The sequence below is a fragment of the Seriola aureovittata genome, chromosome 11 (assembly GCF_021018895.1).
Source record: "Seriola aureovittata isolate HTS-2021-v1 ecotype China chromosome 11, ASM2101889v1, whole genome shotgun sequence".
NCBI lineage: Eukaryota > Metazoa > Chordata > Actinopteri > Carangiformes > Carangidae > Seriola > Seriola aureovittata.
In genome coordinates, this window is record NC_079374.1 from 1682810 (window position 1) to 1710283 (window position 27474).

Here is a 27474-nt window from a genome sequence, read left to right on the forward strand (position 1 = left end):
CGGTGTACATGTGCCTAGCTGCGCCCTGTACTTATCCTCAAGTGACATCACACACCGGTAATTAAAAATTCAGAGAACTATTAAGAAAGATCTATCATCGCTGCCCCTGAAAGACCCAGACACAACATCACCAGCGGAGTGAGATCCACTGCACTAACTGTCTCCCCTGTTCCTGTAAGATGTTTAAACCTGACCCAACATCCTCAGTGTGTATGACCTCAGCTGTCTTAGACCCTACAACTTATAAAAGGCCAAATATGCCTTTTGCAAAGAAAGGCTTGTCCAATTTCCATGTCTGGGATAAGATAAAACACTCAACATTATACATTTCATTTGCTGAATTCAGGTTTCACAACCTCCCTAACTAAAGCTAACCCTGAATGCAAAGCATGGTGCTTCAAAGGGATGCATTTGTAAAGCATAATCAAACTAAGGATAATAAAATTCTGCAGTTTAATGAAAGGTGGTGAAAAATGGCTGGCACTCTTGAAGTACTGCATGTTCTGATGCACCTGGATGAAAAAGTCTGGGGCCCGTTTTCTTGGTTTGGCTCTATATATCAGCACAAGGAATGTGTGAAATTAAACAAGATTACAGAGGCGAGTTTCAGTTTCAGACTGTCTGATGACGTCCACATTCATATTAGGTGAACACTGCACAAAAAAGTCCACAGTAAGTCCAACAAAGTGCCACAGATTTAGTGCAATTCAGCAGCAAGATGATCTTTCACATGAACTTCTTATGGCCAATCAGTGGCGTATTCTTAATTTTATTATTCCAGTTACCTGACCACAATCTATTTGGGCATGTGTGTCTCTTACTGAAGACCAAGCCCAATGAAAAAGGAAAGACGTAAAGATGGACCCCAACAACAGTTTACAAGGTCAGAAATAAACGATGGTTCTGAGAAAACAGACCCTCAAACAGGGCTACAAAAGAAGAATTAATGATGGACGTGTTTAACTCACCTTCCAGTAGTCCGACTGTAAACTGAAGTACCTCTGGTATGCAGATAATGCTGCGAACATGGAGAGATGAATCAAAGAATGAGAACAGAGGGAGTGAATGGTTAGTGACAATGATAACAGCTCAACATATTCAATTGGGAAAGTTTTCAAGCACGATACATCAAATCAGAATAACCCTCCATCAGCAGGTTTTAGTGGTGTCAACCAAAATAACCAGTGCAGAAATCAGAGCAACAACAGCGCACATTGAATGACTAATCATGAGAAAGCAGCAGTCAGCTGAGGAGAGAGGGAGAAACAATAACAGGCAGGAAGATTCAATCATTGAGAGTCTCACCTTTCTGATAGTCCTCCAGCAGAAGGTTGAAGTGGCCCAGCTGACAGAAAATATCAGGGTCCACCTTCCCCTCTGCTTTCAGGATGAGGGCATCATAGCAGCTAACAGCCTAAGATGAAGGAACAATAAGAGTGTAGAGTTATCGTGGTGCTACACAGCTGCAAGTTCTAGAAGTTCTAAAAGGCCAGTATAATTATAACTTGACCTTAATGCTCAGGCCAGTAGTTCAGGTTTATTAGAGACGGCGATCAGACACCGCTGACTGATGTGCTACTGAGGGAGTGTGTTTTTTGAAAGCCTTCCAGGGCTGCTTTACATAGTACCGGCTGTACACCCAAATATGGACCTTGTCAGTCAGTATTTAAACAACGGCTAAACAAATGACTCTTGATAGCTCAAACAGCGGCCACCGAAGAGGAATGATTAGTGAGTTCGGCTGTGTGAGCACATCTGTGCAATAAAACAATTACATTGAATGCAATATGTCATTATAGATAAACTATTTAAATAAATAAAAGTGCGTAATGTTTTGTTCACTAGAGCGTCAGCTTCAATATATATTCATCTTGTTGAGCTTTGCAGACACAAAAACAAAACGGACACCAGCTGTATCTTTCTAAAACGATTCAGTAATGTATTTGTCTTAGATTGTAATCCTAAAGAAAAGGACTGGGTGAAATGAAACTGTTGTACTGTGATTTCCAGTAATAAACTCATTCTGGTGCATTTCTCTTTGATTTTTTTCCTGTATGTTCTTGCAGAGTTCATTCTGAAGTTACCCAGAGCTTTTTGTCTGTATGTACCATGAAGAATGTCATGTCTGTAACAGGTGACGCATTCAGGTATTCAGTATGACAAAAGAAGATAAACGTCCCTCTCACACGTGGAGCCTGTAAACACTGCCACGTTCAGTTATGTAGTGACAGTGTTCAACAGAGGTCACACATGAACTGGATATTCATCTTGCAGGAGGAGGAAGTAATATAGTATACGGCTTATATTTACTTCTTGTTTTGAGGAACTTGCAAGTGGATTACGTCCCTCTGGTCGGATCACACACCAGATTGGACATCACTGTTCAGTACAACAGGAAAAAAGCAACAAGAAACCCCACATGTATAAGACTGGGTTTCTTTTCTTTCATTCTGAACAGACAGTAGAACAATCTGCAGTTTGTTCCAACTAGTGTTGTACTGCCCCCCCAAAAAACTGCCTTGGTGTAACATTTATAGAACTGTGACGGTTTCAAAATCATATGAAATGTCTTTGCTTAAAGAATTAAAATCAAACCACACTGTGATTTAACCACCTTAACCTCACACTTCTCAGGAGGAAGGCATCTATCATTTCCTCTTTTCCACATCTAACACACACACATAACAACCATGCCTTATTACACACATTTTGGCACTGCTGGTACACTGCCAAGCTGTTCTTCTACTTATGCATATTAGTGCCACAGGGGTGAGCTAAGGCCCAGCACACCTCCGAGCAGAGACAGTGTGAATCAGCAAAGAAAACAATGCACTTCCACATGCATTCTGCAAATCTGAAAACTATATATTGGGACTGTGCCAAAATTAAAAGGTGTGCTGGCTCTATATCAGTTTAACACAGTGCCTCATGCTGAACTAATACTCTCCCTTCCCCCACATTTTCACATGGTAGAGTCCAGAGAGAGGATGTAAAGGGGACATAGGTTTATTCCACCACAGACATACGACCGTATTTAATGTGACACAGCTTTATCAGACCTTATAAGTATAATTATATACTGTGGACTGGCCTCCCTGGCTGGGCAGATATCTAGCGTACTGCAAAGGACGACAACAACAACAACAACAACAACAAACAATGGCAATAACTGAGTGCATGGCTGGGCCTAATGTGAAAGAACACCCTGACGAACCAATGTTCCCAGCTAAACCGACAACAAGACACCCAGCAGCCACATGTTGAAGACACACACCAAGCAAAGGCAGCGTAGCGGCAGTAACATGGATGGTTGCTATGTGTGCACCAAGCACCGTGCAGTTGGTTAAGTGGTTGTCCCTGGCTTCTGGTTTAATTAATCATCTTTGCTACAAACACTGAACGCATTCGTCGTGATATCTTTTTTTTTCTCTCTCTCTCTCCTGCGAATGGTGATTAGCCTAGCCACTGCTGCTAGTTAGCTACCAAACGTTAGCCAGGGTATTTTCTTCCCACCCCCGCCATCTTGGGGCCAAGTCAAGCAGCCATTATTTATGCAACCCTTAAAACTACCACAATGCATTTGTTTTTCTCTCGATAATGTCAGCTAAGTGGTGTGGGAATAGTTATGTGTGCGATGGGAAGCGGGGAGAAAACCGCTGGACAGTTAGCCGCTACATGCTAACAGAGCGAGCTGACGCACAATCCAAACTCTCGCTGCCGTTACCGGAGCTGGGAAGGATGGATGAGTGGGATACAAATGTTTCTGTCTCCTTAAAGCTCCCCCCTTTTCGATCAAATGCATTGATCATCTCCGGGAGCTTGTTGTTGTACTTTAGCAAGCGATATATAGCAGCTAGCAAGGTGTTACATTAGTTAATCCCATAGTTTACAACGGGTGCTACACTGAAGAGCAACTGAAACAAGCAAAGTAACAGCAGTTGTAACATTAACGTGTTTCCCTCACACATGCAAGCTTCTCCTTACGGGCCATTAATGTCGATAGCTTTATATATGCAATGACAAACGCCACCAATGCTATCACGTAGCATGGTACCTATTCTCTCAACAACCGATGACACCACCGATTTTAGCAGGGCGGAGATTCATATCCTGCGATTTTACTCTGGTACAACGTCGTGTCTGCTACTTCAGGCCTGTTTGATGCTGGTACACATTACATAAATGTACTGGGGGGGGGTCGTTTTTATTCTGTGGGTCGGTGCAAACGTTGCTTTACTATTTGCAATAACCACGTCCATAACTGAAAGCTGCTTTTACAGTCAGTCGCTGGTTCCGCCTCAAAGTTGGGTAAAATTGAGGCTTGTGTTTGTCGCGGCTAGTCGTTCAGCAAGAGTGGCGTCGGGAGGTATGTACCACTTATTTCAGGTGGGATATGCACTAATCAGAGGAGATAACGGAGAGAGAGGCTACTGTTTTCATACTCAGTGGCATACCTTTAACAGCAAGGCCTTCGTTCTGGCGCCATCTTCTTGAAGCCTATGAAATCCAAACAGTGAACTGCAAGTAGAGGACAGACAACACACAGGCGGTTCCGTATTACTTGGGGGGCATTTATATTTGTTGTTTCAAACTGCGCGAAGAAAAACAGAAATTGCAGAAAAGGAGCGGGTGAGACTGTTCACACAACAGATCGTCTAACCTGTCAATTCCGACCAAGCTCTCTTTCTCTTGCGCTGTTAGCTTCGGAAAGTCCTCTTCGATTTCAGTCGCTTTTCCCGACGCCATTTTCTCCTCGTCATTACCAGCAACGCCGAGACTCCGGGCAGCAGCAGAGGCAGCGGCGGTGAGCGACACTCCGCACGATTTCATGGAAAACAGACGGGAAGATCAACGGGACCGAGCAACTCCGGCAAAATGCAATAACAACGAAAGTGTTGCACACCTATCCAGGACTAAAACGGGGCGTAGCGTAATTCTTGCCAAATCCTCAAGGAAATGATCCCTTCAAATTACCTTCTACACTCCTCATTGTACATCAAAACACAGCGTGTATTCCAGTGCCAATATATGCATGAAGTTGATGTAATGTTGGGATTTAGGAGTGAGTGTTATTTGATAATATCGCAAACTTCCCCAACCATCGGCTCAAAGTTGTTGTAATTGTGTCACAGAGGCAAACGCACGCCGCCACCGTCGACACGCCCTCCGGTCACCCCGACCAATCAGCGGCCGGTGTCTGCGGCCACATGACTGTCTCCAATGGGCTTCCAAGGCCCGCCCCAAAGTCCCGTGATTGGTTCCTCCCGCTATATTATGATTACGTAACTATATTTAAAGGCAGCCTATTGGTCAAAATAGCTGTCATGTTTGTCTATGGGGGGGCGGCTGTCAGGGATGCTTGTTGCAACGTTGCACAAATACAGTACTTGATAGATAGATAGATAGATAGATAGATAGATAGATAGATAGATAGATAGATAGATAGATAGATAGATAGATAGATAGATAGATAGATAGATTACATTTTATCTTTGGATCAAGAATGATTTTCAAACAGAGGACACAAAGTCACTTTCAATAAGCATACCTGTTGGTGATGTTACCTGAAGCTGCCTCCACCTCACTGATAGAACTACCTTCATGGTTTTAGCAATATTTTTAAGTCACTTTTGGTAAACATTTCCTCCCTGAGAAAATTTAAATTCATCCATAAATTCATTTCATTTGGCTACGAACATTGCCTGGTTAAACACCTAATGAACCTTTGGCTGCCCACCATTGTGGCTGAGCTGCTTTCAATGCATTTTTGCACTATATGAGTTTAAGGCAGATCACCTAACACTGGATTAAGCAGCCACACAGACTCTGTGTGGTCACAATATTTTTGTTTTTCAATTAAATTACATTTGTTTGTTAGTAGTAGCAGATGTACAGACTTACTTCTTATTTATGTATAGCATATTCATAGTATATTAGTATTTTAGTATATAGTAATAGTAATAACTATGCTTACACTGTATACTGTATGCATATATGTATGTATAAAGTAACTTTATATTAGTCCTGCACTCTTGCATTCCCATACACCCATCCACTACTTACTTATTCTTTTCAATTACTTGCTTGTGCTGAAACTTTTAAAACTCTTTTCATCGGCCAGGTATTCCAAATATATAGACATTGACCTGACATTTAAGTATATACTTACAGGCTAATATATGGAATCTAAGTATTATCACAAAATTGTTAAGTTATATGTCTATGTTTGTTCTTCTTGAACATTGTTCTTGGAAGTGTATGTAAATACACTGAAAGCCACTGGAAATTATTATTACTTTTATTATTATTATTATTATTTATTTATTTATTTAATTCAATTATTTTAAATAAAGATATTATTTCATAGTTATACCTGCCCGTGTTTCGCTCTCTCTTTTACTTTAACCGTTAAAATTATGCAAATGACGCCGGACGTGCAGGCAGCTGAGGACAGACCGACGTACTCCAAAATGGCGAACAGCAGAAAGGGTAAGAAGGCCTGTAAACTATTAACATCTCTGTCTGAACCGGGACACGGGGTATTCTGTTAGCATGGACTACACACAGGACGTGTTTGTTAACTTTTGCCTGACATATGTGTGTCCGTAAAGCTCCGTCTCTGCTCCCGCTGAAAGCCCGTTGTCTACAGACGTAGCGTTTGTTGCTAACTTTTCAACTGTCCCTTAGCTGCACTTGTCTGCTCATGCTAACTTATTGTCGGGCCTCAGAACTTTAATAAGTTCCGATTACAGACAGCAGTGAAGTTATCGTTAGCTACCGCTGCCATGTTGAAACCCCTGTAATGTGAACATTTGGACTTATTCGCTATATTACTAAGTTACACCTTTATGTCCGAGATGTTGTCTTAAGTTAAACAGTTGTCGTACTGTGGCAGATAAACCTAATATGGTCGTATTGCCTTTTATAGGCAGCGTCTACTGCAGGGCATCAGTTCACTGCTATTGAATGCTAACTGTTTTTATGTTTCTGTGTATGTAAAGACGTAGAAGAGGAGATTTACGACAAGGTCGTGGACCTGACAGAATATGCCAAACGTCAGCGATGGTGGAACCGTCTTTTCGGAACCAACTCCGGGCCAGTAGCAGAGAAATACTCCGTGGCTACACAGATAGCCATAGGAGGAGCGAGCGGATGGTAAATATCATGCTGCCTTCAGGTGCCCCTCGTTAACTCCCCCACTTAGCTCCCTGTTAATAAATATCATATACATAACATTTTAGCCTTTTTAAATGACTCAGAAACAGTCCAGGGCTAATTAGGTGTGTCACACATGACCCCTGTGACCTTGAATTGTATTCTGGTTTGTCTCTCTGTCATCTTGTCTCATGTCTCTCTTCTACACTCAGCATGCTAGTGATTCTTCAAGGAAACTTATACAAAACCCCCTTTTCCATCAGTTAGGGAAATAAGTCCCATGGTCTCTCCCCTTATATTTTATAATTGTGCAGTTGGTTATGATACCAAATAATGTCTTAGTTAGACTTTCAGTGTTGGACCATTAGCTGCCATTCAAACCTTAAAGTGGTAATTTTAAAGGCAGTTGAAGTCATAATTTATGTCAGATTAACCTTCATGCTCTGTCTATTCATTTCAGGTGTGCAGGGTATCTCTTCCAGAAGGTTGGGAAAGTTGCTGCTACAGCCGTAGGGGGCGGTCTTCTGCTGTTGCAGGTATTCTTGCATCACTAGGCAGAAACACATACGGGTTAACCCTTCCAAAAGAATTAAAAAAAACTAAAAAAAAAACTTCTGCCTCTCATCTATTTTTCATTTGCCTGACTCTTTCTACAGATAGCTAACAATAGTGGCTACATCCAAGTGGACTGGAAGAGAGTAGAGAAGGATGTCAACAAAGCGAAGAAGCAGTTAAAGAAGAGCACCAATCAAGCAGGCCCAGAGCTAAACACATTTGTTGAGAAGGTGAGACCTCAGAATATTATATGTTGCTTTATTTTTTGACCTTTGTGTGTTGGGCAATCAAAACTTATACGCTCATGCGCAACTGATTGAAATATTATAAAACTTAAAAGTGCAGCTCACTAGACTGTAAAATGTCTTCAGACTAATTATGAGTAATAGAATTATTTGCAATGACCTATTGAAAGATGGTGGGCTTGCAGCCACACAGTACTCATTTCCCATTCATCTTGATGTCTTATTTCTTTCAACAAGCGGTACCAACATGCCATGGCAGCATGTACAGTCACCATGAAAGCACACTGTTTATTTTTCCCTGCTCTTGAAAAGTTGAGAATCAGGAAAAATTGCATTTGAATGTTAGTTATCGATGTGACATGGAACTCAAACTCATATTCTGTTTTGTTTTTTTCAGTCCACAGAGTTTGTGAAGAAAAACATTGTTGTCACAAGTGGTTTCATTGGAGGATTCCTGCTCGGCCTGGCGTCTTAGGGCAGAAGCGTCTCTTTTTCTTCGATGTCATGATGAGCTGTAGGTAAAAAGTAAATCATTGCTGGATGGTTTTAAGTATTTTGACAGCAAGAAACCTATTTCAGATTAGCCTGTGGCTATGTGTCTTTACACAAGCTGCACATCTACTACTTCAATACTGTACCTCCATGTGGCAAGTAAATACGAATGTGGGACATCTGGTTAGACCTGAATGGCCTTCGTAAACCACTCCACTTTCCAGGCCAAATAATGACGCATATGATGCAAAATTAAGTTTATCAGAATGTTGTAATTTTTATGTATTTATTTTTACCACACCGACATTGTACTAGAGGGAAACATTATGCACTGTTGTGCACAATGGAGCCAAACACAGTGAAGCCAAGTGCAAGTAGATACAAATTCACCTTCACACGGCAGATGGTGGCCATAGGAATCTATCAATACCAGTGTTGTGTTTTCAACTCCAGACTTCATAATCAATCATGTTCAGGATTAAAACTGGAATTTCATTCTGAAGTGCTGATGGATATGAGATTGTTATGCCTTTTTAGAGGTGCTCCATGTTTGATGGGTTATGTTAGCCTCCCCTGCATCTCTGTTTTTTTTAATGTATTTTGTTTAGCCATAAACGTATGCATGAGGTTCTGAAGGCTGTGGTTTGTGTACTATATATGTTTGAAGAACAAATAAAAAAATTTTAAAAATCAGTTGAATTATTTCAAATTTATTTTATGACTATAATTTTACAAACATGTTTTTTTTTTACTTAGGACCTAGAGTCTTGGATGCCTTTAGACTCATTGCTTTGTTTTGTTTTACTTTAATTTAAAGTGTGTCTGTGCCCATAATTAAAGAAATCAACGTATACATGCTTCTGTAGTTTACAGATATGGTAGAAATATAAAAAAGGGCATTAATTGTATACACTTACAACATGTGACTGACGACATGATACATTTTGAATTTACATTTTGAAGTACCCAAAAACATTTTTTAGTTTAGTTAATTTATTTGATAGGAACAATGTAATTTTACATAGTTTCAAAACACGTCGTGAAATTAACGTGTTGCATAAAGAGAGGCAAAGTTATATTTGTTTAAAAAAAAAAGATTAAAATTTTACAATGGCGTACATACTTCAACTTCCGTTGGCAGCGTTGCTAAGAGACAACTTCAAATAAAACGATTCCATGGCAACCGATAACAAACGATTGAAGTTTTACAGCAGCCGAGTTGTACAAAGAAAATAATCGACCGGTTTTTAATACCGTCATGGCTTTACCGTTTCTACCCGGAAATTCTTTCAATAAACAAGTAAGTTTCATACATTTGCTTTATTTCACACAAATGTTTTGACTCCAGCTTCGGTTAGCTTGAGCACTGCATAGAAGTTAAAGCTAATGTCAGCTAAGCTAACATCACAGAGCTAAATGAATGTGTATTTAGCATAAAGAGCTGTCTTAATTTACACGGACAGACAGCAGGTACAAGTTTAAGTGACCGAGATATGCCTTTGATGAAGATAAGATTTATCTAAATAACCACCTTGTGTTGACATTACGGGCACATGATAGTAGTTAAACCATAAAACAACTTGTATCAGTGGTTTGGCTGTAGGGGAGATTAGCCTTCCCAGACTCCTAAAGGTTTTACTGAAAGTAAAATCCAAAATGTATTGTCCAGGTCCAGTATTATGTAATTCCACTTTATTAACAACCAGCAGCAGTAAGTTGTTTTTTTAAATATGTCAATTTATTTATTTTCACATAAAAAAAACTATTATTAAATATACGATATGTTTACAAAGACTCCCACAATATGCAACTTTAGTTATCCAGATGATTCTGCATCCCCATTTACAACAACAATCAAAAAGCTACCAATGCTTGTTTTAAGATGCTTCTTAGAAGTAAACAAAGATGATGAATGATGAACAATATGTATGTTTAAATGAAAATGTATCCACATTACATTACAGCTTGTTTTGATGTTGTCACTCAGGAGAAGCGTGTAGCAGGATCCTCATAGATCTGCTACTTATAAATAAATTATTAGTTAATGTTATGATTGTATACATATTACAGTATGATTTTAGAGATGCTTTCTCCCTCCTGTACCACAGCTGGGGAAGGAGAGATTCCACAAGTCCCAACATTTTGACTATTCCAATGGAGTCCCGATGCTGGTGGGATCGGAGAAGCCAGGCATCGGAGGAGAGCTTTTAGTCGGCCAGAAGATTAAAGCAAAATATTCTGTCTACCCCAAAGGACAAGGCAGTGATTCACCATCATGGGTAGCCTTTGACAAACAGGTGAAGTGTCTTGAAATGGATCAATTTAATCAAACTGGGCATGTACACACATTTTTACTGGTCATTTAAACAACACAACACATAAACACATTTATATTTTACATGCAGTTACAGCTAATGTACAGTTTTGTTTCTTATGTCACTTAGTACAATATAACATGTCCACTTGGATTATGTTACGGATTAGGCTGTATTTAAAGCATTTTACCAACCCCGCCCTGGCACTAGCATTTGCATATCATAACCCTAACCCAATATGTTGATTAGTCTCGTTCACAAAATGCCTCCTTGTCCCTCCAGGCTTTGTGTTTTGAGGCGTACTTTCAGGAAGCTGTGCCTGAGGCACGGGATGAGACGTACAGAATCAGAAAGTGTAACATCTTCTTCTTCCTGGAAGATGATACCATACAGGTGGTGGAGCCAGAGTACAAGAACAGTGGCATCCCTCAAGGTGAGACGGGAAGATTTATCTGTTGGAGATATCTCAGGAAATGTCTTGTGAAAGTAAAGATGTTTTATTCTTCATGTTTTTTTTCTGCATTCAAGCAGTTTAATACCTGCCACTTACCACTGTTGTGTTGTTGTTCTCTGTGGCAGGAACACTGATTCGCCGCCACCGCATCCCACTGCCTCCCCCAGATGATGACCAGTTCTACAACATTTCCCATTTCAACCTCAACCAACAGATGGTGCTGTACTCCCGCACGTTCACTGTGACCAGCTGTGACTCTTTTACAAGGAACTTTCTCACAAAGCTCGGGGTGCACCTAAATGACCCCACAACTGTACCCGATGACCCCTACAGCAACCTCCGGGAGCAGGTCGCCAGAGTTTTTATTTTCTATAGACATTCTCAGAAAAATAACATGGCAGAATTAAGTATTACATCTAACACAATAGTAAAGACAAAGCCATTATAGATGATGATAATCACATCATATGTGGAAAAAGGAGTTTCACTTTTTTCCCATCAGGGAGACAACTAACAAATATTTTTCATCTAAGTCTTTCAGGCTCTTTTTAAATCTTATTGTTTGATCAACTGATATTTCTTTGATTGACAATTCATATTTATATTTATGGTATATTTATAATTTATGTTCAGTATGAAAGAGTTGTTGATCCTCATCTTGGGGGCATGTTTTGTACTTTTTATTTCTTGTTTCAAGTAATCATTTAACCAACTAATCCCTGCTGATGCTTAATAAAAAATCACTACCCTTGAAGAAAATAATGGCCAAAATAAAAATTGAAAGCCACTTATGTATATGTAATAATATTTATTGATTATTCTTTTTTCACATGGTTCCTCGTCCAGGCTGAGAAAAATATGAAGCCACTGCGGCCGTACGAGAGGCGTGACACGCTGAAACAGTTCCTGGACCACGACCGCAAAGTCCTGCGCTTCTACTGCTTCTGGGACGCCACAGAGAGCACGTTCGGCGACCCTCGGGAGCTCATACTGCACTACTACCTGGCCGATGACACCATCGAGATCCGAGAGGTGATCACCCCAAACTCTGGGAGGGACAGCATCCCCAAATTCTTGCGCCGCAGCAAACTGCCTAAGGTGAGTCGCCACAATAGGAGCTGTTCAAAAAGTTTGTCATAATGTCTTGGCCCTGGGAGAGGAAAGAGGGGGACTGATGAATATTTGTTGTCAAGGAGAGGAAGGAATAAAACACAGATCCTAAAGGTACGGAAATGCCTGAATGCTTTCTGAAAAGTCCAAAAATTTTGATAAATTCTCCAGGGTTTATGGAGAACATGAATTTTACATTTGTAGATGGTTATTCCAAACCTCGCAGTGCCTCTCTCTTTCTGGTTGGCTGACTTCTTTTTATCTCTCTCCCACCATCCTTCCCTTCACCGAGCCCTCATTCAGTCTGACAGGGCCGCTGTAGCATCCAGCCTCCCTCAAGCATTTTGGCTTTCTCCTCCAGTTACTGACTGAAGCCTAATTCATCTTGAAAGACAGCCAGGCCTCAATCGTGTGTGTGTGTGTGTGTGTGTGTGTGTGTGTGTGTGGGGTGGGGGGGTATGTATGTGTTTTCAGTCCAGTAATTTGGTTTGTTCTGATGCCTTTTATTAAATGTCAGCCCTAAAGGTTGACCAGGATCCACCGTCCAATGAGAAATCACCACGTCCTCAATGACAGATCACGTCTTTACTCTGTCTCTTTATTCTGTTAGTCTCTCTCTCTTTCTCTCTCTCTCTCTCTCTCTGTCTCTCTGTCAATCTAGTTCAATTAAATTATGTTCAATTCAATATTCTTAATTGGCATGAATGTCATGTCATCGAGCTCAGTGAAGTTTGGGATTAACTGTGATAATATTATTTGTCACATGTTCAGAGGAAGTTGGTCTCTGTCTCTACCTCACCTGGCGTGAGCACAGACTCCCTCCTCTGTTGGTAGCCAGGACTTCCTGTGTCGTCCTCTCTCTATGGTCGGACTGTGGTCACTGAGTCTGTATGTGGTCAGGATCTGTCATCGCTCTGTATCTGACAGACATCCGCTGCCAGTTTATATTTGGGGCCAGAAAGCAATTCAGTTTGTTTTGAGTTTTGGTTTGAGTCGTCCGGTGTTCCATCTTTTGTTAATTCAATCATCTGGTTTTCTCTGATTAGCGGTTCTGAGCCGAGGTGGAACAGTACTGGGCGTTATATTAGATGTAACCACAATTTTAAGTTTTCTGTTCGAGGTGAACAAACACACAAAACGCTTTATCAGTAAAGCTGGCGATTGGAGGGTTTGGGCAGTGCAGAGGATTTCACCGCAGCTGGGTGAAAAAACAGGGTGAGCAGGGGAGTAGACGAGACTGGCAGCGGGGGAAAACAAGAAACTGAACCTGAGGCACAAGGAGAACACTGGGTAAGAATAATCCAACCAGCACGAATGGCGAGCAGAACCGGTCCTTTAAAAAACTGCATCTGGTTGTGGAGTTGATTACCTGAGCAGGTGAGTATGGAGACTGGAGAGAGCAGGATTGGGGAAGCCACGCCCAGCTGAACACTCACACACACACACACACACCACACACACACACACACACACACACACACACACACACACACTGACAGACATGCAGAGTGGTGCTCAGCTGTGTGAAGATCTTGTATTGATGCTTCTTTACCTGCCTGTGGCTGTTTGTCATTTCTCTGCAGCACCCTGCGGCCCAGGTCAAGCAGCCCGGACAGACCGCAGAGCGCACTGTGCTCAACGTGTTTTCCTCCCCGAATCAAGGGAAATGCTTCATACTGGACAGCATCAAAGTACGTCCTGTCTCCCCGCCACAAACACACCGACATGACAACAAGTGAAACGAAGTCAAGAATTTAATGTTATTTGAGTTGGTCACAAAGAGAGGGAGGACTGCTGTGTAACCCAGAGGTTGCAGCGCTGACAGGAAGCCGAACACAAGATATTCTCTGTGGTGAAAAACTATGACGGCACCTTTGTCCAGTTAAAGTAAATATTGGTTCTAATTCCAGTTTAGTTGATGTGAATCTTATATTATATATATTAGAGGATAGTGTGTCTCCACCTGTGTCACAGCAGTTTGTGAAGACCCTTTCCTGTTTCAGCCCCCGTGCACAAAACCAGGAATCTATAAAGTAATGCTTGTCTGAGTTTGGTGTCGAAGAACTTGACGTGGCTGCACTGATCCCCCCGACCTCAAACCCACAAGCTGACAGTGAGCCCGACCTCATTAATGCTGTTGTGGCTGAACGGGAGTAAATCCAAACTCTTACGGAGAACCCTCCCAGAACAGCGGAGGATGATGTAGCAGCATAATAACACACATAGTTTTGAAATGAGTCGTTCAACACTCACATATGTTTATAGTGTTTGGGTGTCCACTTACTTTGGGCCATATAGTGCATTAGGTGAGCATCAGTGTGATGTAAACATATAAATCATGTAGTTTTAGCTAAATTCAAAAAGTTTGACAAGTAAAAAGTCTCACTCTCTCTCTCTCTCTCTCTCTCTCTCTCTCTCTGTCTCTCTCTCTCTCTCTCTCTCTCTATCTGTCTCGTCTCTCTGTCTCTCTCTCTCTATCTGTCTCGTCTCTCTCTCTCTCTCTCTCTCTCTCTCTATCTGTCTCGTCTCTCTCTCTCTCTCTGTCTCTCTCTCTCTCTCTCGCAGACAGGAGCTGTCCAGGAGGAGTTTTATAAGGACTGTGATCTGACCGTAGGCGGGGAGATGAATGTGTTTGGCAGGAGAGTCATCATCGCCGACTGTGACGACTTCACCAGAGACTACTACCGCTCCAAATACGGCATAGGTAACTGACACCACGTGCGGTTGATTATTATAAATATGTATATATATGTATATATATATATATATATATATATATATATATATATATGTACTGTCAGACCAAATCAGTTCAAATGGATTTTTGATATTTCAGACTAAATTATTGATCCAAAAGTACAGAGTCTTTCATCTGTGCAAATAAAGAAAATATATTATACTGGCAGCAGTTTGACATTTTAATTAGTCACACATTTGTATGGATGTAATCTTCAGGTATCTGCTGCTTCTCCCTGCATTACATTAATGTGAACACTTGGGGGCAGCAAGAGCACACACCAGCAAGAGCTGTTACCTTCCAACAAGCCCAGAGGTACAGCAGGATGCCTTTGTTCAGGAGATGAAGTATTTTTATCTAGAGATGTTCTGAGCAATGATTTTTTCTTTCTTTATAAAACCGGACTGTGCTCTCTATGTTCTGTTTTAATGCTCTGGTTCTCTCAGTCCATCCTCAGTTGATGAGTGTTAGAACCAATACCATAGTTCAGCACCTCTGTCCCCCTGACATTAGATACCCAGGCCCTTCAGCACTGGTATTTCTCCAAAGGCACTGGGGACCACGAGAGGCACGCTGCTCCCCAGCAGGGGAAACTCAAGCTGGCCCTGCATGTGTCTGCCTCCCTGGGCAGGTTCTGGGGCGTGCAGCATTAGTCACAGTGGTGAACCAGGCGGAGCCCCCGGTGACAGGCCACTGTAATGGAGGGTCGTGTCTGACTCTGAGCGGTCAGAGGTCAGCCTAGGGTTACAATCGGACCCCGGCCGCTGCGCTCCTGCATGGATGGATTACCTGCTGCCCTCTGATCATTTCAGCTCTTTCTTTCTTCTTCTAACTGTTTTGTCTTTTCCTTCTTCCTCTCAGAGGACTTCACCCCAGTGCAGTACAAAGCTTCCCCAGCCCCTAAGCCCCAGAGGCTTGTGCCCCCCTACAATGGCTTCGGCTCAGAAGAGGATTCGCTAAGCTCCTGCCAGGGCCTGCTGCCCAAGCCCCCACAGAAAGACTTCAAAAAATTTATGGCGAAAGACAGGTCGGATGAGTTGTAGTCACAGTCACAATCAAATTACACACTCAAATATTTGTGTCTGCGTGTGTGTTAGTGGGAGACCCCAACTGTGTGTGTGTGTGTGTGTGTGTGTGTGTGTGTGTGTGTGTGTGTGTGTGTGTGTGTGTGTGTCGCTAGATGTGGCCTAGACAGCAATGTGCTCAGTTTCCGAGCCAAGATGGTGACCACCGATCCGGTCGACAGAGAGAGGGTGTTCATCATCTCCTTCTACCTCTGTGATGACTCCATCAGTGTGTTTGAACACCCCCAGAAGAACTCAGGTAAAAACGTCTGGACCGTAGCTGCACCAGAACCGCTCCCCGGACATGAAATACAGATGTACGACTCTCATGGTAAACATTAGGTCTGTCGGATTCACTTCCCACGTCCAAAACCTTTTGAAATCAGATGAAAGAGACGACATTTAGTCCGTAGACCTACTTTTTCAAGGATGGAGACATTCCCCTCAATGTAAATCAATTTTTGATGCGTTCAGGGACTTCACCGTGGCTCCGAAATGAGATATCCAACCATTTGATAAAGATGTAAATCTTGCAAACATGATATAAAAATTAATGCTGCTTCTAAAATATCGACCGAGGATCAAGTTGCACGTTAACAAATTTTTTCCAATTTCAACTGGATAAGTGAAATGAACGATTGCCCACACGTTCATCTTTCCCTCTCTCACCAGGTGTGCTTAGTGGTAAGTTTCTGGAGCGCGGCCGTGTGAAGAAGCCAGGCCAGGAGCTGTTCAAGAGCGAGCTGTCCCAGTACTTCAAAGCTCAGGATCTGTACGTGGGAGCGACTCTCTGCATCAACAACAAGAACTTCCGACTTCTGGATGCTGATGAATACACCCTCCGTTACATGGAGAAACATGCTGAGGAGGTGGGGGAGGGAGCTGAAGGAGGGATGTCTTATTTTCAGAGGTGGAGCAGGTTGCTGAAGCTAACATGGTTACACAGTGTGGCTTAGCTACAGATAACCAGTTCTAACCTCTAAACATCACCTGTTAGCTGTGTGTTGCTTTGGTTTCAGCTACATGTGACTAAAGAGTGTGTGTGTGTGTGTGTGTGTGTGTGTGTGTGTGTGTGTGTGTGTGTGTGTGTGTGTGTGTGCGTGTGTGTGTGTGTGTGTGTGTTTGTCTAAAGTTCCCCAAAGCCAACATAGGAAACATCTTCAGTAAACTACGCTCCATCCCGGAGGAGGGACAGAGTGAGATCAGGAAGTTTCTGACTCTCAGTGACCCCAGCAACACTGGCCTCATCCCCTACGAGGCGTTCAGGTACAGTAGTTAAATCTGTCCAGTACAGCCCCACCCGCCTGCAATAGTATACACTGAAGTGGATGTTGTGAGTCTGCACAGTGGAGCTAAATCTTAAATTTAAGTCCTTCTGATGCATGTGTAAGATCTGATCATAAAGTGTAATTCAAATATAAACTTTCCTATTATGTCTCACTTGAACTTAATTCATTAATTCTTTTAAAATTATCGATTCATTTCTATATTGTAAAATATATTTTACAGTATTTTTATTTTTTTATTTACTTATTATGTCACTTTGTATGTTTCTATATGCTCATCATTTAAAAGCTATAAACAGAGACTCAAAACAAATATAATGGTAATTATCAACTAAACATGTGTGTAACCAGGAAGAACAGGTGAATTATGAGGCAGGAAGCTTAAATAGTGCTTTTTGAAATACAAATGATGTCAGGAAATCACTATCCAAATCAAATCAATCAATCAAAGAGAACTTCTCTTCTTTAAAGTTAGGACTGTGAGCTGTGGTTAACTTGTGTGTGTTGTACTCTGTGTGTCACCGCAGGAGTCTGCTGACGGGCCTGGACTGCAGACTGTCGGAGCACGAGGTGCTGGTGCTGGGCCGGCGTTTCTCACGGCGGGAGCAGCCCGAGGTGGACGTGGGCCTGATGCTGGCCGTGGCCCAGGACCTCCTCAAAAAGAAGCACTTTGAAGAACTCCCCGACATGACCAGAGCCTTCACTTACCACGACCGACACAAGTGGGCGACACGCATGCCACACACACACTCTCACACACACACACACACACACACACACACACACACACACACACACACACGCAGATGTTAGCTTAAGACCAAATAGTGTTGCAACAGAGACACACAGGAACACACACAGGCAGATAGCGTCACAACAAGACATCAATCGTGCAGCCAGTGGCCCCATATCTTAGAGCAGCGATTAGTTCCAGCAGTGTGAGAGTGGAGCATTGGAACCAGATGAACCCTAAAGACCTGTATGGCATGTGGCTGTGCAGGCCAGAGGACACACACGCACACACGCACACACACACACACACACACACACACACACACACACACACAGTTGGGCTGCCTCTGTCTCTGTGGGTCTTTCTCCCTGTCCATTGCCTTCCTCCTCTCTGTGTCACATAAAATCACATGTTTAATGCCTGTATGCTACATGTACCTGCCCGTTCGTATGTAGTATGTGTTAGACCTTTAAAATGGGCCGGGTCAGCGGAAACGGTCGACCGACAGTGCCACAAGGTCAAGCTGACTCGTCTGTTTATTATAGCTGTGTTGACACCCTCAGTTAGCGTCAGATTGTTCATCAACATCCCTGTAATGAAGATGGCATGACAAGAATGAGCCCCTGAACCGTCTGGCATTACTGTGGAAAACAACTGTGGTCTTAGAGGACAAACATCCCCTGTTTCACACACACACACACACACACACACACACACACACTCATTGTCTTCACTCGAATTCAGTCTGAGACATTTTTCTATAAATAATATGTTAATGTTAGAGTGGGAGCTTTTTAAAGGGGACCCTTTATGCTAATTTACAGCTCTATATTTTGATTCTGGGGCTCTGCAGGAGCTGCTTTGCCTGAATCACAATACAAAAAAAGTCCTTATTTATCTCAAACTGCCTTTGATGCAGCTCTTCAGTCGAGCCTCTGACTGAAACAGGCAGTATTAGCTCAGGCACCTACTTTCTTCTGATTGGCTGAACTGCCCCAATAATATGCTTCTGCAGCGCTTGAGGCTGCGCCTTAAGGACTTTCAGGTCCTAATGCTGCATTTCCTACTTAGCATTGTTCTACACACGTTTAGAATAATTTGGGTTTCCTGTATGTTGGCACTGTCACAAAAAACTTAAAGGTCCTGCAGCTGCAGCCTCCCGCCAACATGCACCACACCTGAGAGCAAACTGTAAAACTATGACAACTTCTCAGATCCATCTGTATGTTATAGTACGAATATGAGAGCGGACAGCACCGACATCCACAGCAACAAAGATTACAGCAGGACACCTCTGATTGATAAATATCACAGCCATCACCTGCTTATTGTGTCACATAACAGCTGATTAGCCAAAATGTTTCTCTATTTGCCCGTGTTAATAGTTGTACATGTGGGGAATGAGCTGGAGTAGAAGTCATCCGCTGTCAGGAGAAGGAAACCTGCTCCTTTGGTTTCATGTAGTTTATTAAATGCCTGTAATACTTCTGACTGTTTTGGGAGAACGGGTGCCGTGGTTGGACTGGATGACTGTGACAGTCTGACGTCAGCTCGTCACAGAAGAAAAAAAAGACTGTTGGAAACCTGGAGATCAGAGCAGAGCGACGCCTGAGCTTCAGTCTCACTTTTACATATGTTTACATCACTATTTCAATCTGGCCATGTTTAATACAGACATCTAGGACAATAGGTCACGTTTAGAATATAAACAAAGGCACATGCTGCTGACTAATGATGAGAAGCTGCTCAGTGTTTCTCATGAAGTCATAAAAATATCCTTAAGTGTGGATCCTTTGGACTTTAGAGCAGATTCTAGCCTCTGAGGAGCATGTGTTCCTTCTTTGAGCTCCATTCAAATATCTCCCCACAAACAGACAAGTGGTCTGATGTAGGTCCAAACCGCTACTACCACAACTGGGGCCTCTTGGCTTTTAATCTCGCATTCGATACCAGTATGTCTGCTTTGCTTTGTGTCTCCAGAACTGGACGTCTCTCCGCCAAAGAGACAAGGACCATCTGTAAGGCCTTCCGACTCCCCCTGCCTGAGAACCTGCTCGGAGGTCTGCTCGACAAGTAAGAGCCCCACTAATCACAGCGCAGTCCGGGCTACAGCGGCTCGAGGTCCCACTGTAGTTTTCAAAATGGTTTTGAATGATTCGTTTTCTCTTGATTGTAAAGTATAGCTCAGTTCTTTGCACAGAAATTTTTCTTGGCACGGTTATAAAAATATCTGCACCAGCATTTGGACGAAATATGCTGTGGAAGTGGTGCGGATCAGATTCACATAAATCACATGGGAGCTGTTGTCGAAATAATAAATAATAGTTTGTACCTGTTTCTAATTTGGATTCGTGTCTGCTGGAGGTTTGCAGATGGAGATGAGATTGACTACCACGCCCTCCTTGCTGGCATTAACTGGATGGAGCACCCCGCTCCCCCAGTAATGGCCGAAGACATCTTAAAGGTAGGAGACATTTATATAACGCAAAACTTTTTTCTTTTTTTTTTTTTAGAGGAGACTGACTCAGAAAAGTACAGTCAGTGCATTCGCAGTGTGTGCACGGATTTTTAAATAGTTGTAATTGAAAATCAATCCACATTTCACCCCCCACCTGTGATGACTCAGAGGAGGAGTGAGCCAAAAGCAGAACGAAGTGAGTGGGAAGGAATGGTCAAATAGGCAAGATGACAATTTATAGTGCACGGGAAATGACGAGAGAGAGAGAGAGGAGCAACACACACACACGCACACGCACACACACACACACACACACACACACACACACACTGATTCGGTCCACTCTCATTCTGTCCATGCAAGCCTTCCCTTTGTTGTCATGCCACGGCGTATATCTCTGCCGCTCACCTGGTTCTGTTTAGATTTGGCCGAAGCGAAGCATGTTAAATCAGCATTACATAGAAAAAGATACAAATGCAAGAGGGAAGAACAAAGGAGCTACTTCCTTCCTTTCTGACCACCTCTGTGTGTGTGTGTGTGTGTGTGTGTGTGTGTGTGTGTGTGTGTGTGTGTGAGTGAGAGGACAGTTTGGCCGGTCCTCACAACTTCAAAGTGCTGTTTGATGTGTTCGGTGGTTACGTTTTGGTTTTAAGGTTCAGGTTAGATCTGGGTTGGGATTAGGCATTTGTTTGTGATGGTCAAGGTTGGAGTAAGGAGCTAGTGAATGCATTATGTCATTGAATGTCCTCCCGACTGTGGAAAGACCAACGTGTGTGTGTGTGTGTGTGTGTGTGTGTGTGTGTGTGTGCTTACTTAATTCTCCATTTCCCTCTGTCACGGTTTCCAGCTGCTCTCCGTCTGAGACCAAACTAGTCGCTCAGTCTCTGCTCAGCTCCTCTCCCCTCCCCTCCTTAAAAACCTCCAAGGTAGCTCCAAGGTCCTCTGAGCCTTGTGCATCTTTGAAGGTGTCACAGCGAGAACACGTAGTGAGAACACAAGAGGACCGTCACGTCGACTGACCCAGACTGACTGACTTCTTCTTCCCAGAAGAAGTCTGGGTCGTGTTGCCAATTTTCTTATTACCTCTATAATTTTCTCTCTTTCTCTCTGTTCATTATATTTAACAATCCTGGGACCAGTTCCTGCCTCCTGCTTTCAAGAAATAGCTAAATTACATTTGGCCTCCAGTGTTAAAAAGAAGTTCTTTTGTTTTCTGTGTGAGGTTTAATCAGTCTAATGGAGTTTAAAGACAGCCATGATTTTTAAAAGTTTAAACAAAGAAGTTGTATTTACATAGCACATTTGATACACACTGAAAAGTTAAAGTATACAAAACAGAGTAAAAAGCCTGCGACAAACTAAACCAAAGACTAAAAGAATGAATTATTTGCAGCAGAGTTTGTGTTGTGACTTGTGTGTTCCTTTCGTCTACAGTTTGATGTGAGCGCGAGGTTCGACGCCGGCGAGGCTGCGGTGAAAAACATCAACTACTCTGCTCTCCTGGAGGACGTATTCTGCTTTCCCTCCAACCGCGGTGACCCGACAGCCGGCACCGCTACAGAGACACACGGTGGGAGGTGAAACGTTGCCCCACAGACCTACACCACAAACACAACCCCGCTCCTTAATTAAAGAACACGACGCATCAGCTGAACCGGCGTGTGTGCGTTTTCATGTTGTGTCAAGGTGGAGATGTGTGACACTGCGTGTGTGTGTGTGTGTGTGTGTGAATAATTAGAAAGTTTGTTTTCCTGTGTATGAATAATTTGGCAGTAATGGCGTGCTCTGGTGTCAGTTATCACGAAGCGGGAAGCGCTGTGAGAACACAGATGCTTTTTTGATGTGTGCTTGTGTGTGAGTGTGTTTACACGAGTTGGTGGGAATCCTTCGGAGACACGAGGCAGCAAAGCAGAACCACATTTCAGGTCTGGCCAGCAAGCGCTCGCACAGTATGATCACAGAGCATTACACTGTGTACTCCTATGTTGATGATGAGGTGGGGGTGTGGGGGGGCGGGGGGGGGGGGGGGGGGGGGGGGGGTTGCCCTTGGAGTAATTGATGTGTGGTTTATGTTGACTCTACACTGGCTACATCCACCTACAAGACAGAAGCCATCAACATTGTCAGCCCGCAGCTGTGGAAACTATAGATGATCTGCAAAGGAGTCCAAAAGCCAGAGTGTGTATATCCAGGCTGCACAGGCCTCATGTGTTTATCATCAGGGCTCATTCTCACATGTTACACTGGAAAAGAGAAAAGAATGGAGCTATTTTATGTCCTTTCTTTTTTCCCTTTTCTATCATTACTCCTCAGCACCTGTTTCAGATACAGCATCATCGGCTCATTGTGGATGATAGTTGTTATTGTCTGTTGTCTGTTTGTCAGCAGGATTACGTAAAAAGGACTGAACCAATTTGCACCGAACTCGGTGGAGGGCCGGGGCCGGGGCCAGGGAAGAACTAATTAAAGTTTAAGGCAGATCTGGATCTTTAACTGCCATGAGTTTGATTCTTTCTCTCTGAAGTCTGGTGTGTGTTGTTTGACATTAGCCCTGGCAGAGGTCTGCTCCCTCCGAGTGCCCCCCTAGTTATCAGGGTTTATTCTGTTATATTAACAGGACGAAAACATACAGAGGAGAATATTGTGAGAGTTTAGGAGGAGGTTTAATTTACAAGGAACTGCACCCTCATTATGTGTTTGGCTGTCCGTCTGTGGCAGTGTTAAGACTATAAAAAGGCACAGGTTGTTCAAGCTGAGGCGCCACTGTAATCAGAGCCTGCGTTGCAAATTCTAGTAAGGGGATAAGTCAAACATTAGGTAATGAACCACCCAATCCCTTCCATGTAACCGGCAAACACACACACACACACACACACACACACACACACACACACACTCATACACACCTCTCCCGCCTCACCCCCTTCACACCGAGCACAGAAACGGTGCATTACATCACCCCAGGCATTATCAGGTCCTCTCCGTCTACTTTCACACATACTAAAATATTAGCTTCCCCCAGTCGCTGACCACCAAAACACAAAAGGTGACGTCGGTGCGGTCGGCGGTGGCCGGGAGCTTCCTGAGCACATACTTGGCCTTTTTTTTTGCCTCCTGAAACACGACGTGAGAAGGAGAGGGACAGTGAGGGAGGAACCTCGTCACCCGGCCCTCTCCCTCCTCCCCTCCTCCCCGTCTCCTCCCGTCACTCTCTGTCTCTTTGCACCCACACATCCCCACATTTTCTGCCTTGTCATGCTCTGTGACTCAGCAACAGCAAACTGAACGAGCTGCGTCCTGATCGTTGCTCTCTGAAATCTGGCTGCACTGTACGACATAGAGAACATCCTTTAGATCAGACAGATTGATTTTTATATTTAGTGTTAACTAAAGGACAAGGCTGGGACAGAATATTACAAGTATTATTCATTCAACTCATTACTTTCTGTTGTCTCCTGTGCAACGGTGACTCACTGATTCGTGTTTTTAATAGTTTGTGGACAACAATGGAGGACACAGAGGAGTAACGCATATCACCAGCCTGATCCTTTAAAGGTCCTATATAGTATAAAAGGTAGATTTCCATGTCTTCTCTGGTTATAAAGCAGGTCTAGCTCTAAATTAAAGGTGTTTTTTGTAAGTTTTGCTCTTGCTACATGGCTAGCGTTAGCAGTAACAGATGTTTACTTACCAGTCTTAGCGAGAGCTTCAGCCATCGTTGCGTTTACAGTACAAGAGTTAATAATACGTCTTTCGAGTAGGGAACTGTAGCGTCTTCAGGTCAGACTGGACGCTACAGTGATTTGGTATCAGGAAGTGATGAGATGGACCAACTGGGCTTGGGCTAGCTGGTTAGCATGCTGACTTCAATAGAGGAAAAGGAGTGATAGAATTCAAAGCAAAACAAGAGGGTTGTAAACAGCTGTGTTGCTGTAGCTCCGTTAATACTGTGAAAGTATCAAAGCCTCAGTCCACAGAGAAATGCACACAGCCTGTATTCAGAAACTGAGCCTTAAAACCAGCCGTCAGGACTTCTGGAACTTTGTGATGTCACAACAAAGCAGTCACCAAGCCCCGCCCACCGGGACCCACCATCCAAACCTTGCAGGATTTGGTTTCTCTGAGTGTTTTTACCTGAAATCTGCTTTATTTTTATTGGATCAGTCAGAAAACAGTGAGCCAATCAGAAGAGAGGCTCCTCTCTTCTGATTGGCTCACTGACCTGTTGTCACTAGAGCTCCAGAGAGAAGCCTGAGAGAGGAGATGTAAAACTACACTGAGATGTTTTTTGGATCTTAAAACCAAAAATATATCTTCTTATGGCTCAAAACTTCAAATAAAACATAGAAGAAGAAAATATGGGACCTTTAATATAACTTTCTGTACTGATTATAAGAATCTGGGGCGTCTGGGTGGTTGAGTAGCTGACAGGGTAACTGTGACATTCCTGCTTCAATTCTAGCCAGGGATTTTTTTTTAAGGCCAAATGCCATAAAAATATTCAACATTTTTATGTCGCTTCATAAATTCATATGACAGTTTTATTGACTTTATTGGATTTAGTGGAGAGCATTGATATTTTGGGCTACAAGTTTGTATGAAAGTTGCTATATAAATAAGGCTGATTTGATTAGCGCTGAGTTGAATTGAGATATTGTCCTACATGCTGGAGCAGCGGCCGTTGGCTCGCCGCATAAAAAAAAACAAAACAAAAGAAAAAACAATCAAGAAATCATTTTGTCAAACTTAAACCACCACGTTGACGAACATGTGCATCGAACCAAACACTGGGGTAAAACTCACATGAATCACCCTCCCCGATGATGTCTCCTCTCAGCACGCAATGTTTTGTTGATGTGGTTTGGGTGTTGATGTGACTTTGTGTTGTCTCTCCGTCTCTGCTCAGCAGAAGGAGAAGTCTGAGGCTCGTTGTAAAGAATCTCTCGTTTTGTCCTCGTTCCACTTTACTGCTGTTCTGCTCGGGGCCGCTGCACTGTAAAAACTGATATACGGGAAGGTCATAAATGTCTCCTGGGTCGAGAGGATCCGACCGTGCGTGCATGTGAATGTGCGTGATGGGCTTAATGTGAGTCTGATGGAGTCATAGCCAATCTATGAAGTCTAAACAGATATCTGAGAACAAGAGGGGAAAGATTTCTGTTTACTGGCCGTGTGCCTTTCTTTTCTCATGACAACAAATCCTAAACCTGGAAGCACACAAAAACACACACATTACAGAGCACCTGCGTTCAGATGTTGTTTTTCTCAGAACTGTTCCCCCAGAGAAGCAGTTTTTGGCCCCACAGTTCACTCTGAATAAGCTTCTAGTAACTCACACCACGGCAGAAGTCTCATGTTTTAATTTCCCTGCTACAACTGATTTTATATAATTTAAACCTCTAATTTAGGAATGTTTTTGAAAGTGTATTTTTCATGTATTTCTACATTCAAAACTGAAAATGTTTATTTAAAAATGATTTATATTAATGCTGCATTCACGTGCTCCTCGGATGTTCCCGTTTCCCGACTTCGGTGTGTTCATCATTTAAACAACACGTTGATCAGAGTTACTGCTAGCTAATAACTTCACTAGCTAATGTAAGTCAGTCTACATGGTTACAGCCTAATACCATATTACAAATTAAATGTTAGTAAAAAAAATTATATGCAATGTGTGCATTTGCACCATTAATCAAAAGTTTCTCACCGTCAACCAAACATTTATTTACGTCTGCCATATATGACGTCAACAACTCGGCAAGTCGTGCACCAAACTTCACCGACTTTCCAAGTTGTTGTTCCAACTTTAGGCGACGTTCCCGGTCGGAAACTAATTTTTCCGATTATTCCGACACCATGTGAATGCAGCGTACGAGTCTACAGCCATTTGAGCAGCTCTGTGAAGCTTTACTTCGACACAGCGGTGCGTTGAGCTAAATGCTAACATCAGCACGTTAATGTACTCGCAAGGACGATGCTAACATGCTAATGTTTAGCATTAGTATAATAATAGAGTATAATGTTAATACAGAATAATGTTTATCATCTTAGTTTTGCTTATTAACACGCTAATGCTGGATAATTAGCGCTAAACACAAAAAACAGTTGAGACTGATCAGTTTTTCTGCGTGACTTTTGAGCTGATGAGGGCGCTAGACGAAAAGTTAAGGCATCATTAGGATTAGGATATATAGTGTTATAGTGTTGGAACCGTCGATGTCTTCACTACATTTTAGGGCAATCCATCAAAGATGTCGACCTCATGGTGCTGCCGGAGACTCATCTTCCAGGAACAATGAATTTACACGCTGGTCCATCCAGTAGCTGTTGAGATATTTCACAGATTGTCCCTTTGACTCCACAGTCACAACTCAAACTTTCTAATGATGCCGTCCGTCTAGACACAAATCTTTAATTACCCTCTTGGCAGAAGTTGGTGTCTTCCTACCTGCTGGCTCCTTCTCAGGAGAAAGTCACTGAACACTGGAGCCCGTCACTGTCCCAGGAGGGCTGTGGGAGGGATGGAGCAGCCTGGGAAGTGTTCCCTGTCTGGGCCTGGACTGGAGGCCCTCTGTAACGGCACTTCTATAAAGATGAAGGGAGTTTAGCAGACTGCTTTTGGCTGCTCTCCCTCATTCCTGTGATTCCTCAGTGCCTATGGGCATTGGCACAGAGAGAGGGCTAAGGCTTAGACCCCACTTTACAGGGTCAGCCACTGCCCCAGGTGCACATGGGGAAACACTTAGCTGCTCTCTCATTGTTCCATATCTCCCTCTATCTCTGTCTCAGAGTTTTTCACTTTCTTTCTTTCATCCCTTTTCTGTCTCCATAACCCCCCCCTCACCTCCCCCACCCCCACCCGGGGCTGCT

General features: G+C 43.0%; 3 protein-coding genes across 5 annotated transcripts in view; 2 read left to right on the forward strand and 1 right to left on the reverse strand.

Moving 5' to 3' along the window:
* kdm6a (lysine (K)-specific demethylase 6A) overlaps positions 1 to 6304 on the reverse strand; it is a 40502-nt gene extending 34198 nt beyond the window's left edge. Inside the window, exons 1-4 of one of the 2 annotated variants that reach the window (XM_056388852.1) lie at positions 4661 to 6304; positions 4455 to 4518; positions 1306 to 1414; positions 969 to 1018 (exon numbers count right to left, since the gene is read on the reverse strand). In XM_056388852.1, coding sequence (XP_056244827.1) covers positions 969 to 1018; positions 1306 to 1414; positions 4455 to 4518; positions 4661 to 4830 — 393 coding nt within the window. In that variant the 5' untranslated portion in view covers positions 4831 to 6304. The remainder of the gene's footprint in view (positions 1 to 968; positions 1019 to 1305; positions 1415 to 4454; positions 4519 to 4660) is intronic. The other variant, XM_056388851.1, reaches the window with a different exon arrangement.
* On the forward strand, positions 4172 to 23097 carry efhc2 (EF-hand domain (C-terminal) containing 2). Of its 2 annotated transcripts, none has more exons than XM_056388856.1 (15): positions 4172 to 4366; positions 10556 to 10744; positions 11045 to 11195; positions 11342 to 11565; positions 12063 to 12314; positions 13910 to 14017; positions 14892 to 15030; positions 15925 to 16090; positions 16244 to 16386; positions 16800 to 16996; positions 17260 to 17393; positions 17941 to 18135; positions 20127 to 20219; positions 20511 to 20610; positions 22039 to 23097. In XM_056388856.1, exons 2-15 carry the CDS (start codon positions 10613 to 10615, stop codon positions 22183 to 22185), a joined length of 2181 nt encoding a protein of 726 aa, XP_056244831.1. In that variant the 5' UTR covers positions 4172 to 4366; positions 10556 to 10612; the 3' UTR covers positions 22186 to 23097. The 2 variants fall into 2 exon arrangements, with proteins under 2 accessions (XP_056244831.1, XP_056244830.1); XM_056388855.1 differs by lacking the exon at positions 4172 to 4366 and adding an exon at positions 9545 to 9747.
* On the forward strand, positions 6408 to 9140 carry fundc1 (FUN14 domain containing 1). Its single transcript, XM_056388857.1, has 5 exons — positions 6408 to 6489; positions 7002 to 7155; positions 7616 to 7691; positions 7812 to 7940; positions 8353 to 9140. Exons 1-5 carry the CDS (start codon positions 6417 to 6419, stop codon positions 8428 to 8430), a joined length of 510 nt encoding a protein of 169 aa, XP_056244832.1. The 5' UTR covers positions 6408 to 6416; the 3' UTR covers positions 8431 to 9140.
* Positions 23098 to 27474: the final 4377 nt, after the last annotated feature.

Excerpts from the sequence above, each read along its gene's own strand:
- fundc1 (XM_056388857.1), top strand. The coding sequence starts at position 6,417 with ATGCAAATGACGCCGGACGTGCAGGCAGCTGAGGACAGACCGACGTAC. Across the intron at positions 7,156-7,615 it reads ATAGGAGGAGCGAGCGGATG|GTGTGCAGGGTATCTCTTCC; the intron begins GTAAATATCATG and ends TATTCATTTCAG. Across the intron at positions 7,941-8,352 it reads TAAACACATTTGTTGAGAAG|TCCACAGAGTTTGTGAAGAA; the intron begins GTGAGACCTCAG and ends TGTTTTTTTCAG.
- efhc2 (XM_056388855.1), top strand. The coding sequence starts at position 9,706 with ATGGCTTTACCGTTTCTACCCGGAAATTCTTTCAATAAACAA. Across the intron at positions 10,745-11,044 it reads GGGTAGCCTTTGACAAACAG|GCTTTGTGTTTTGAGGCGTA; the intron begins GTGAAGTGTCTT and ends TTGTCCCTCCAG. Across the intron at positions 11,196-11,341 it reads GAACAGTGGCATCCCTCAAG|GAACACTGATTCGCCGCCAC; the intron begins GTGAGACGGGAA and ends TCTCTGTGGCAG.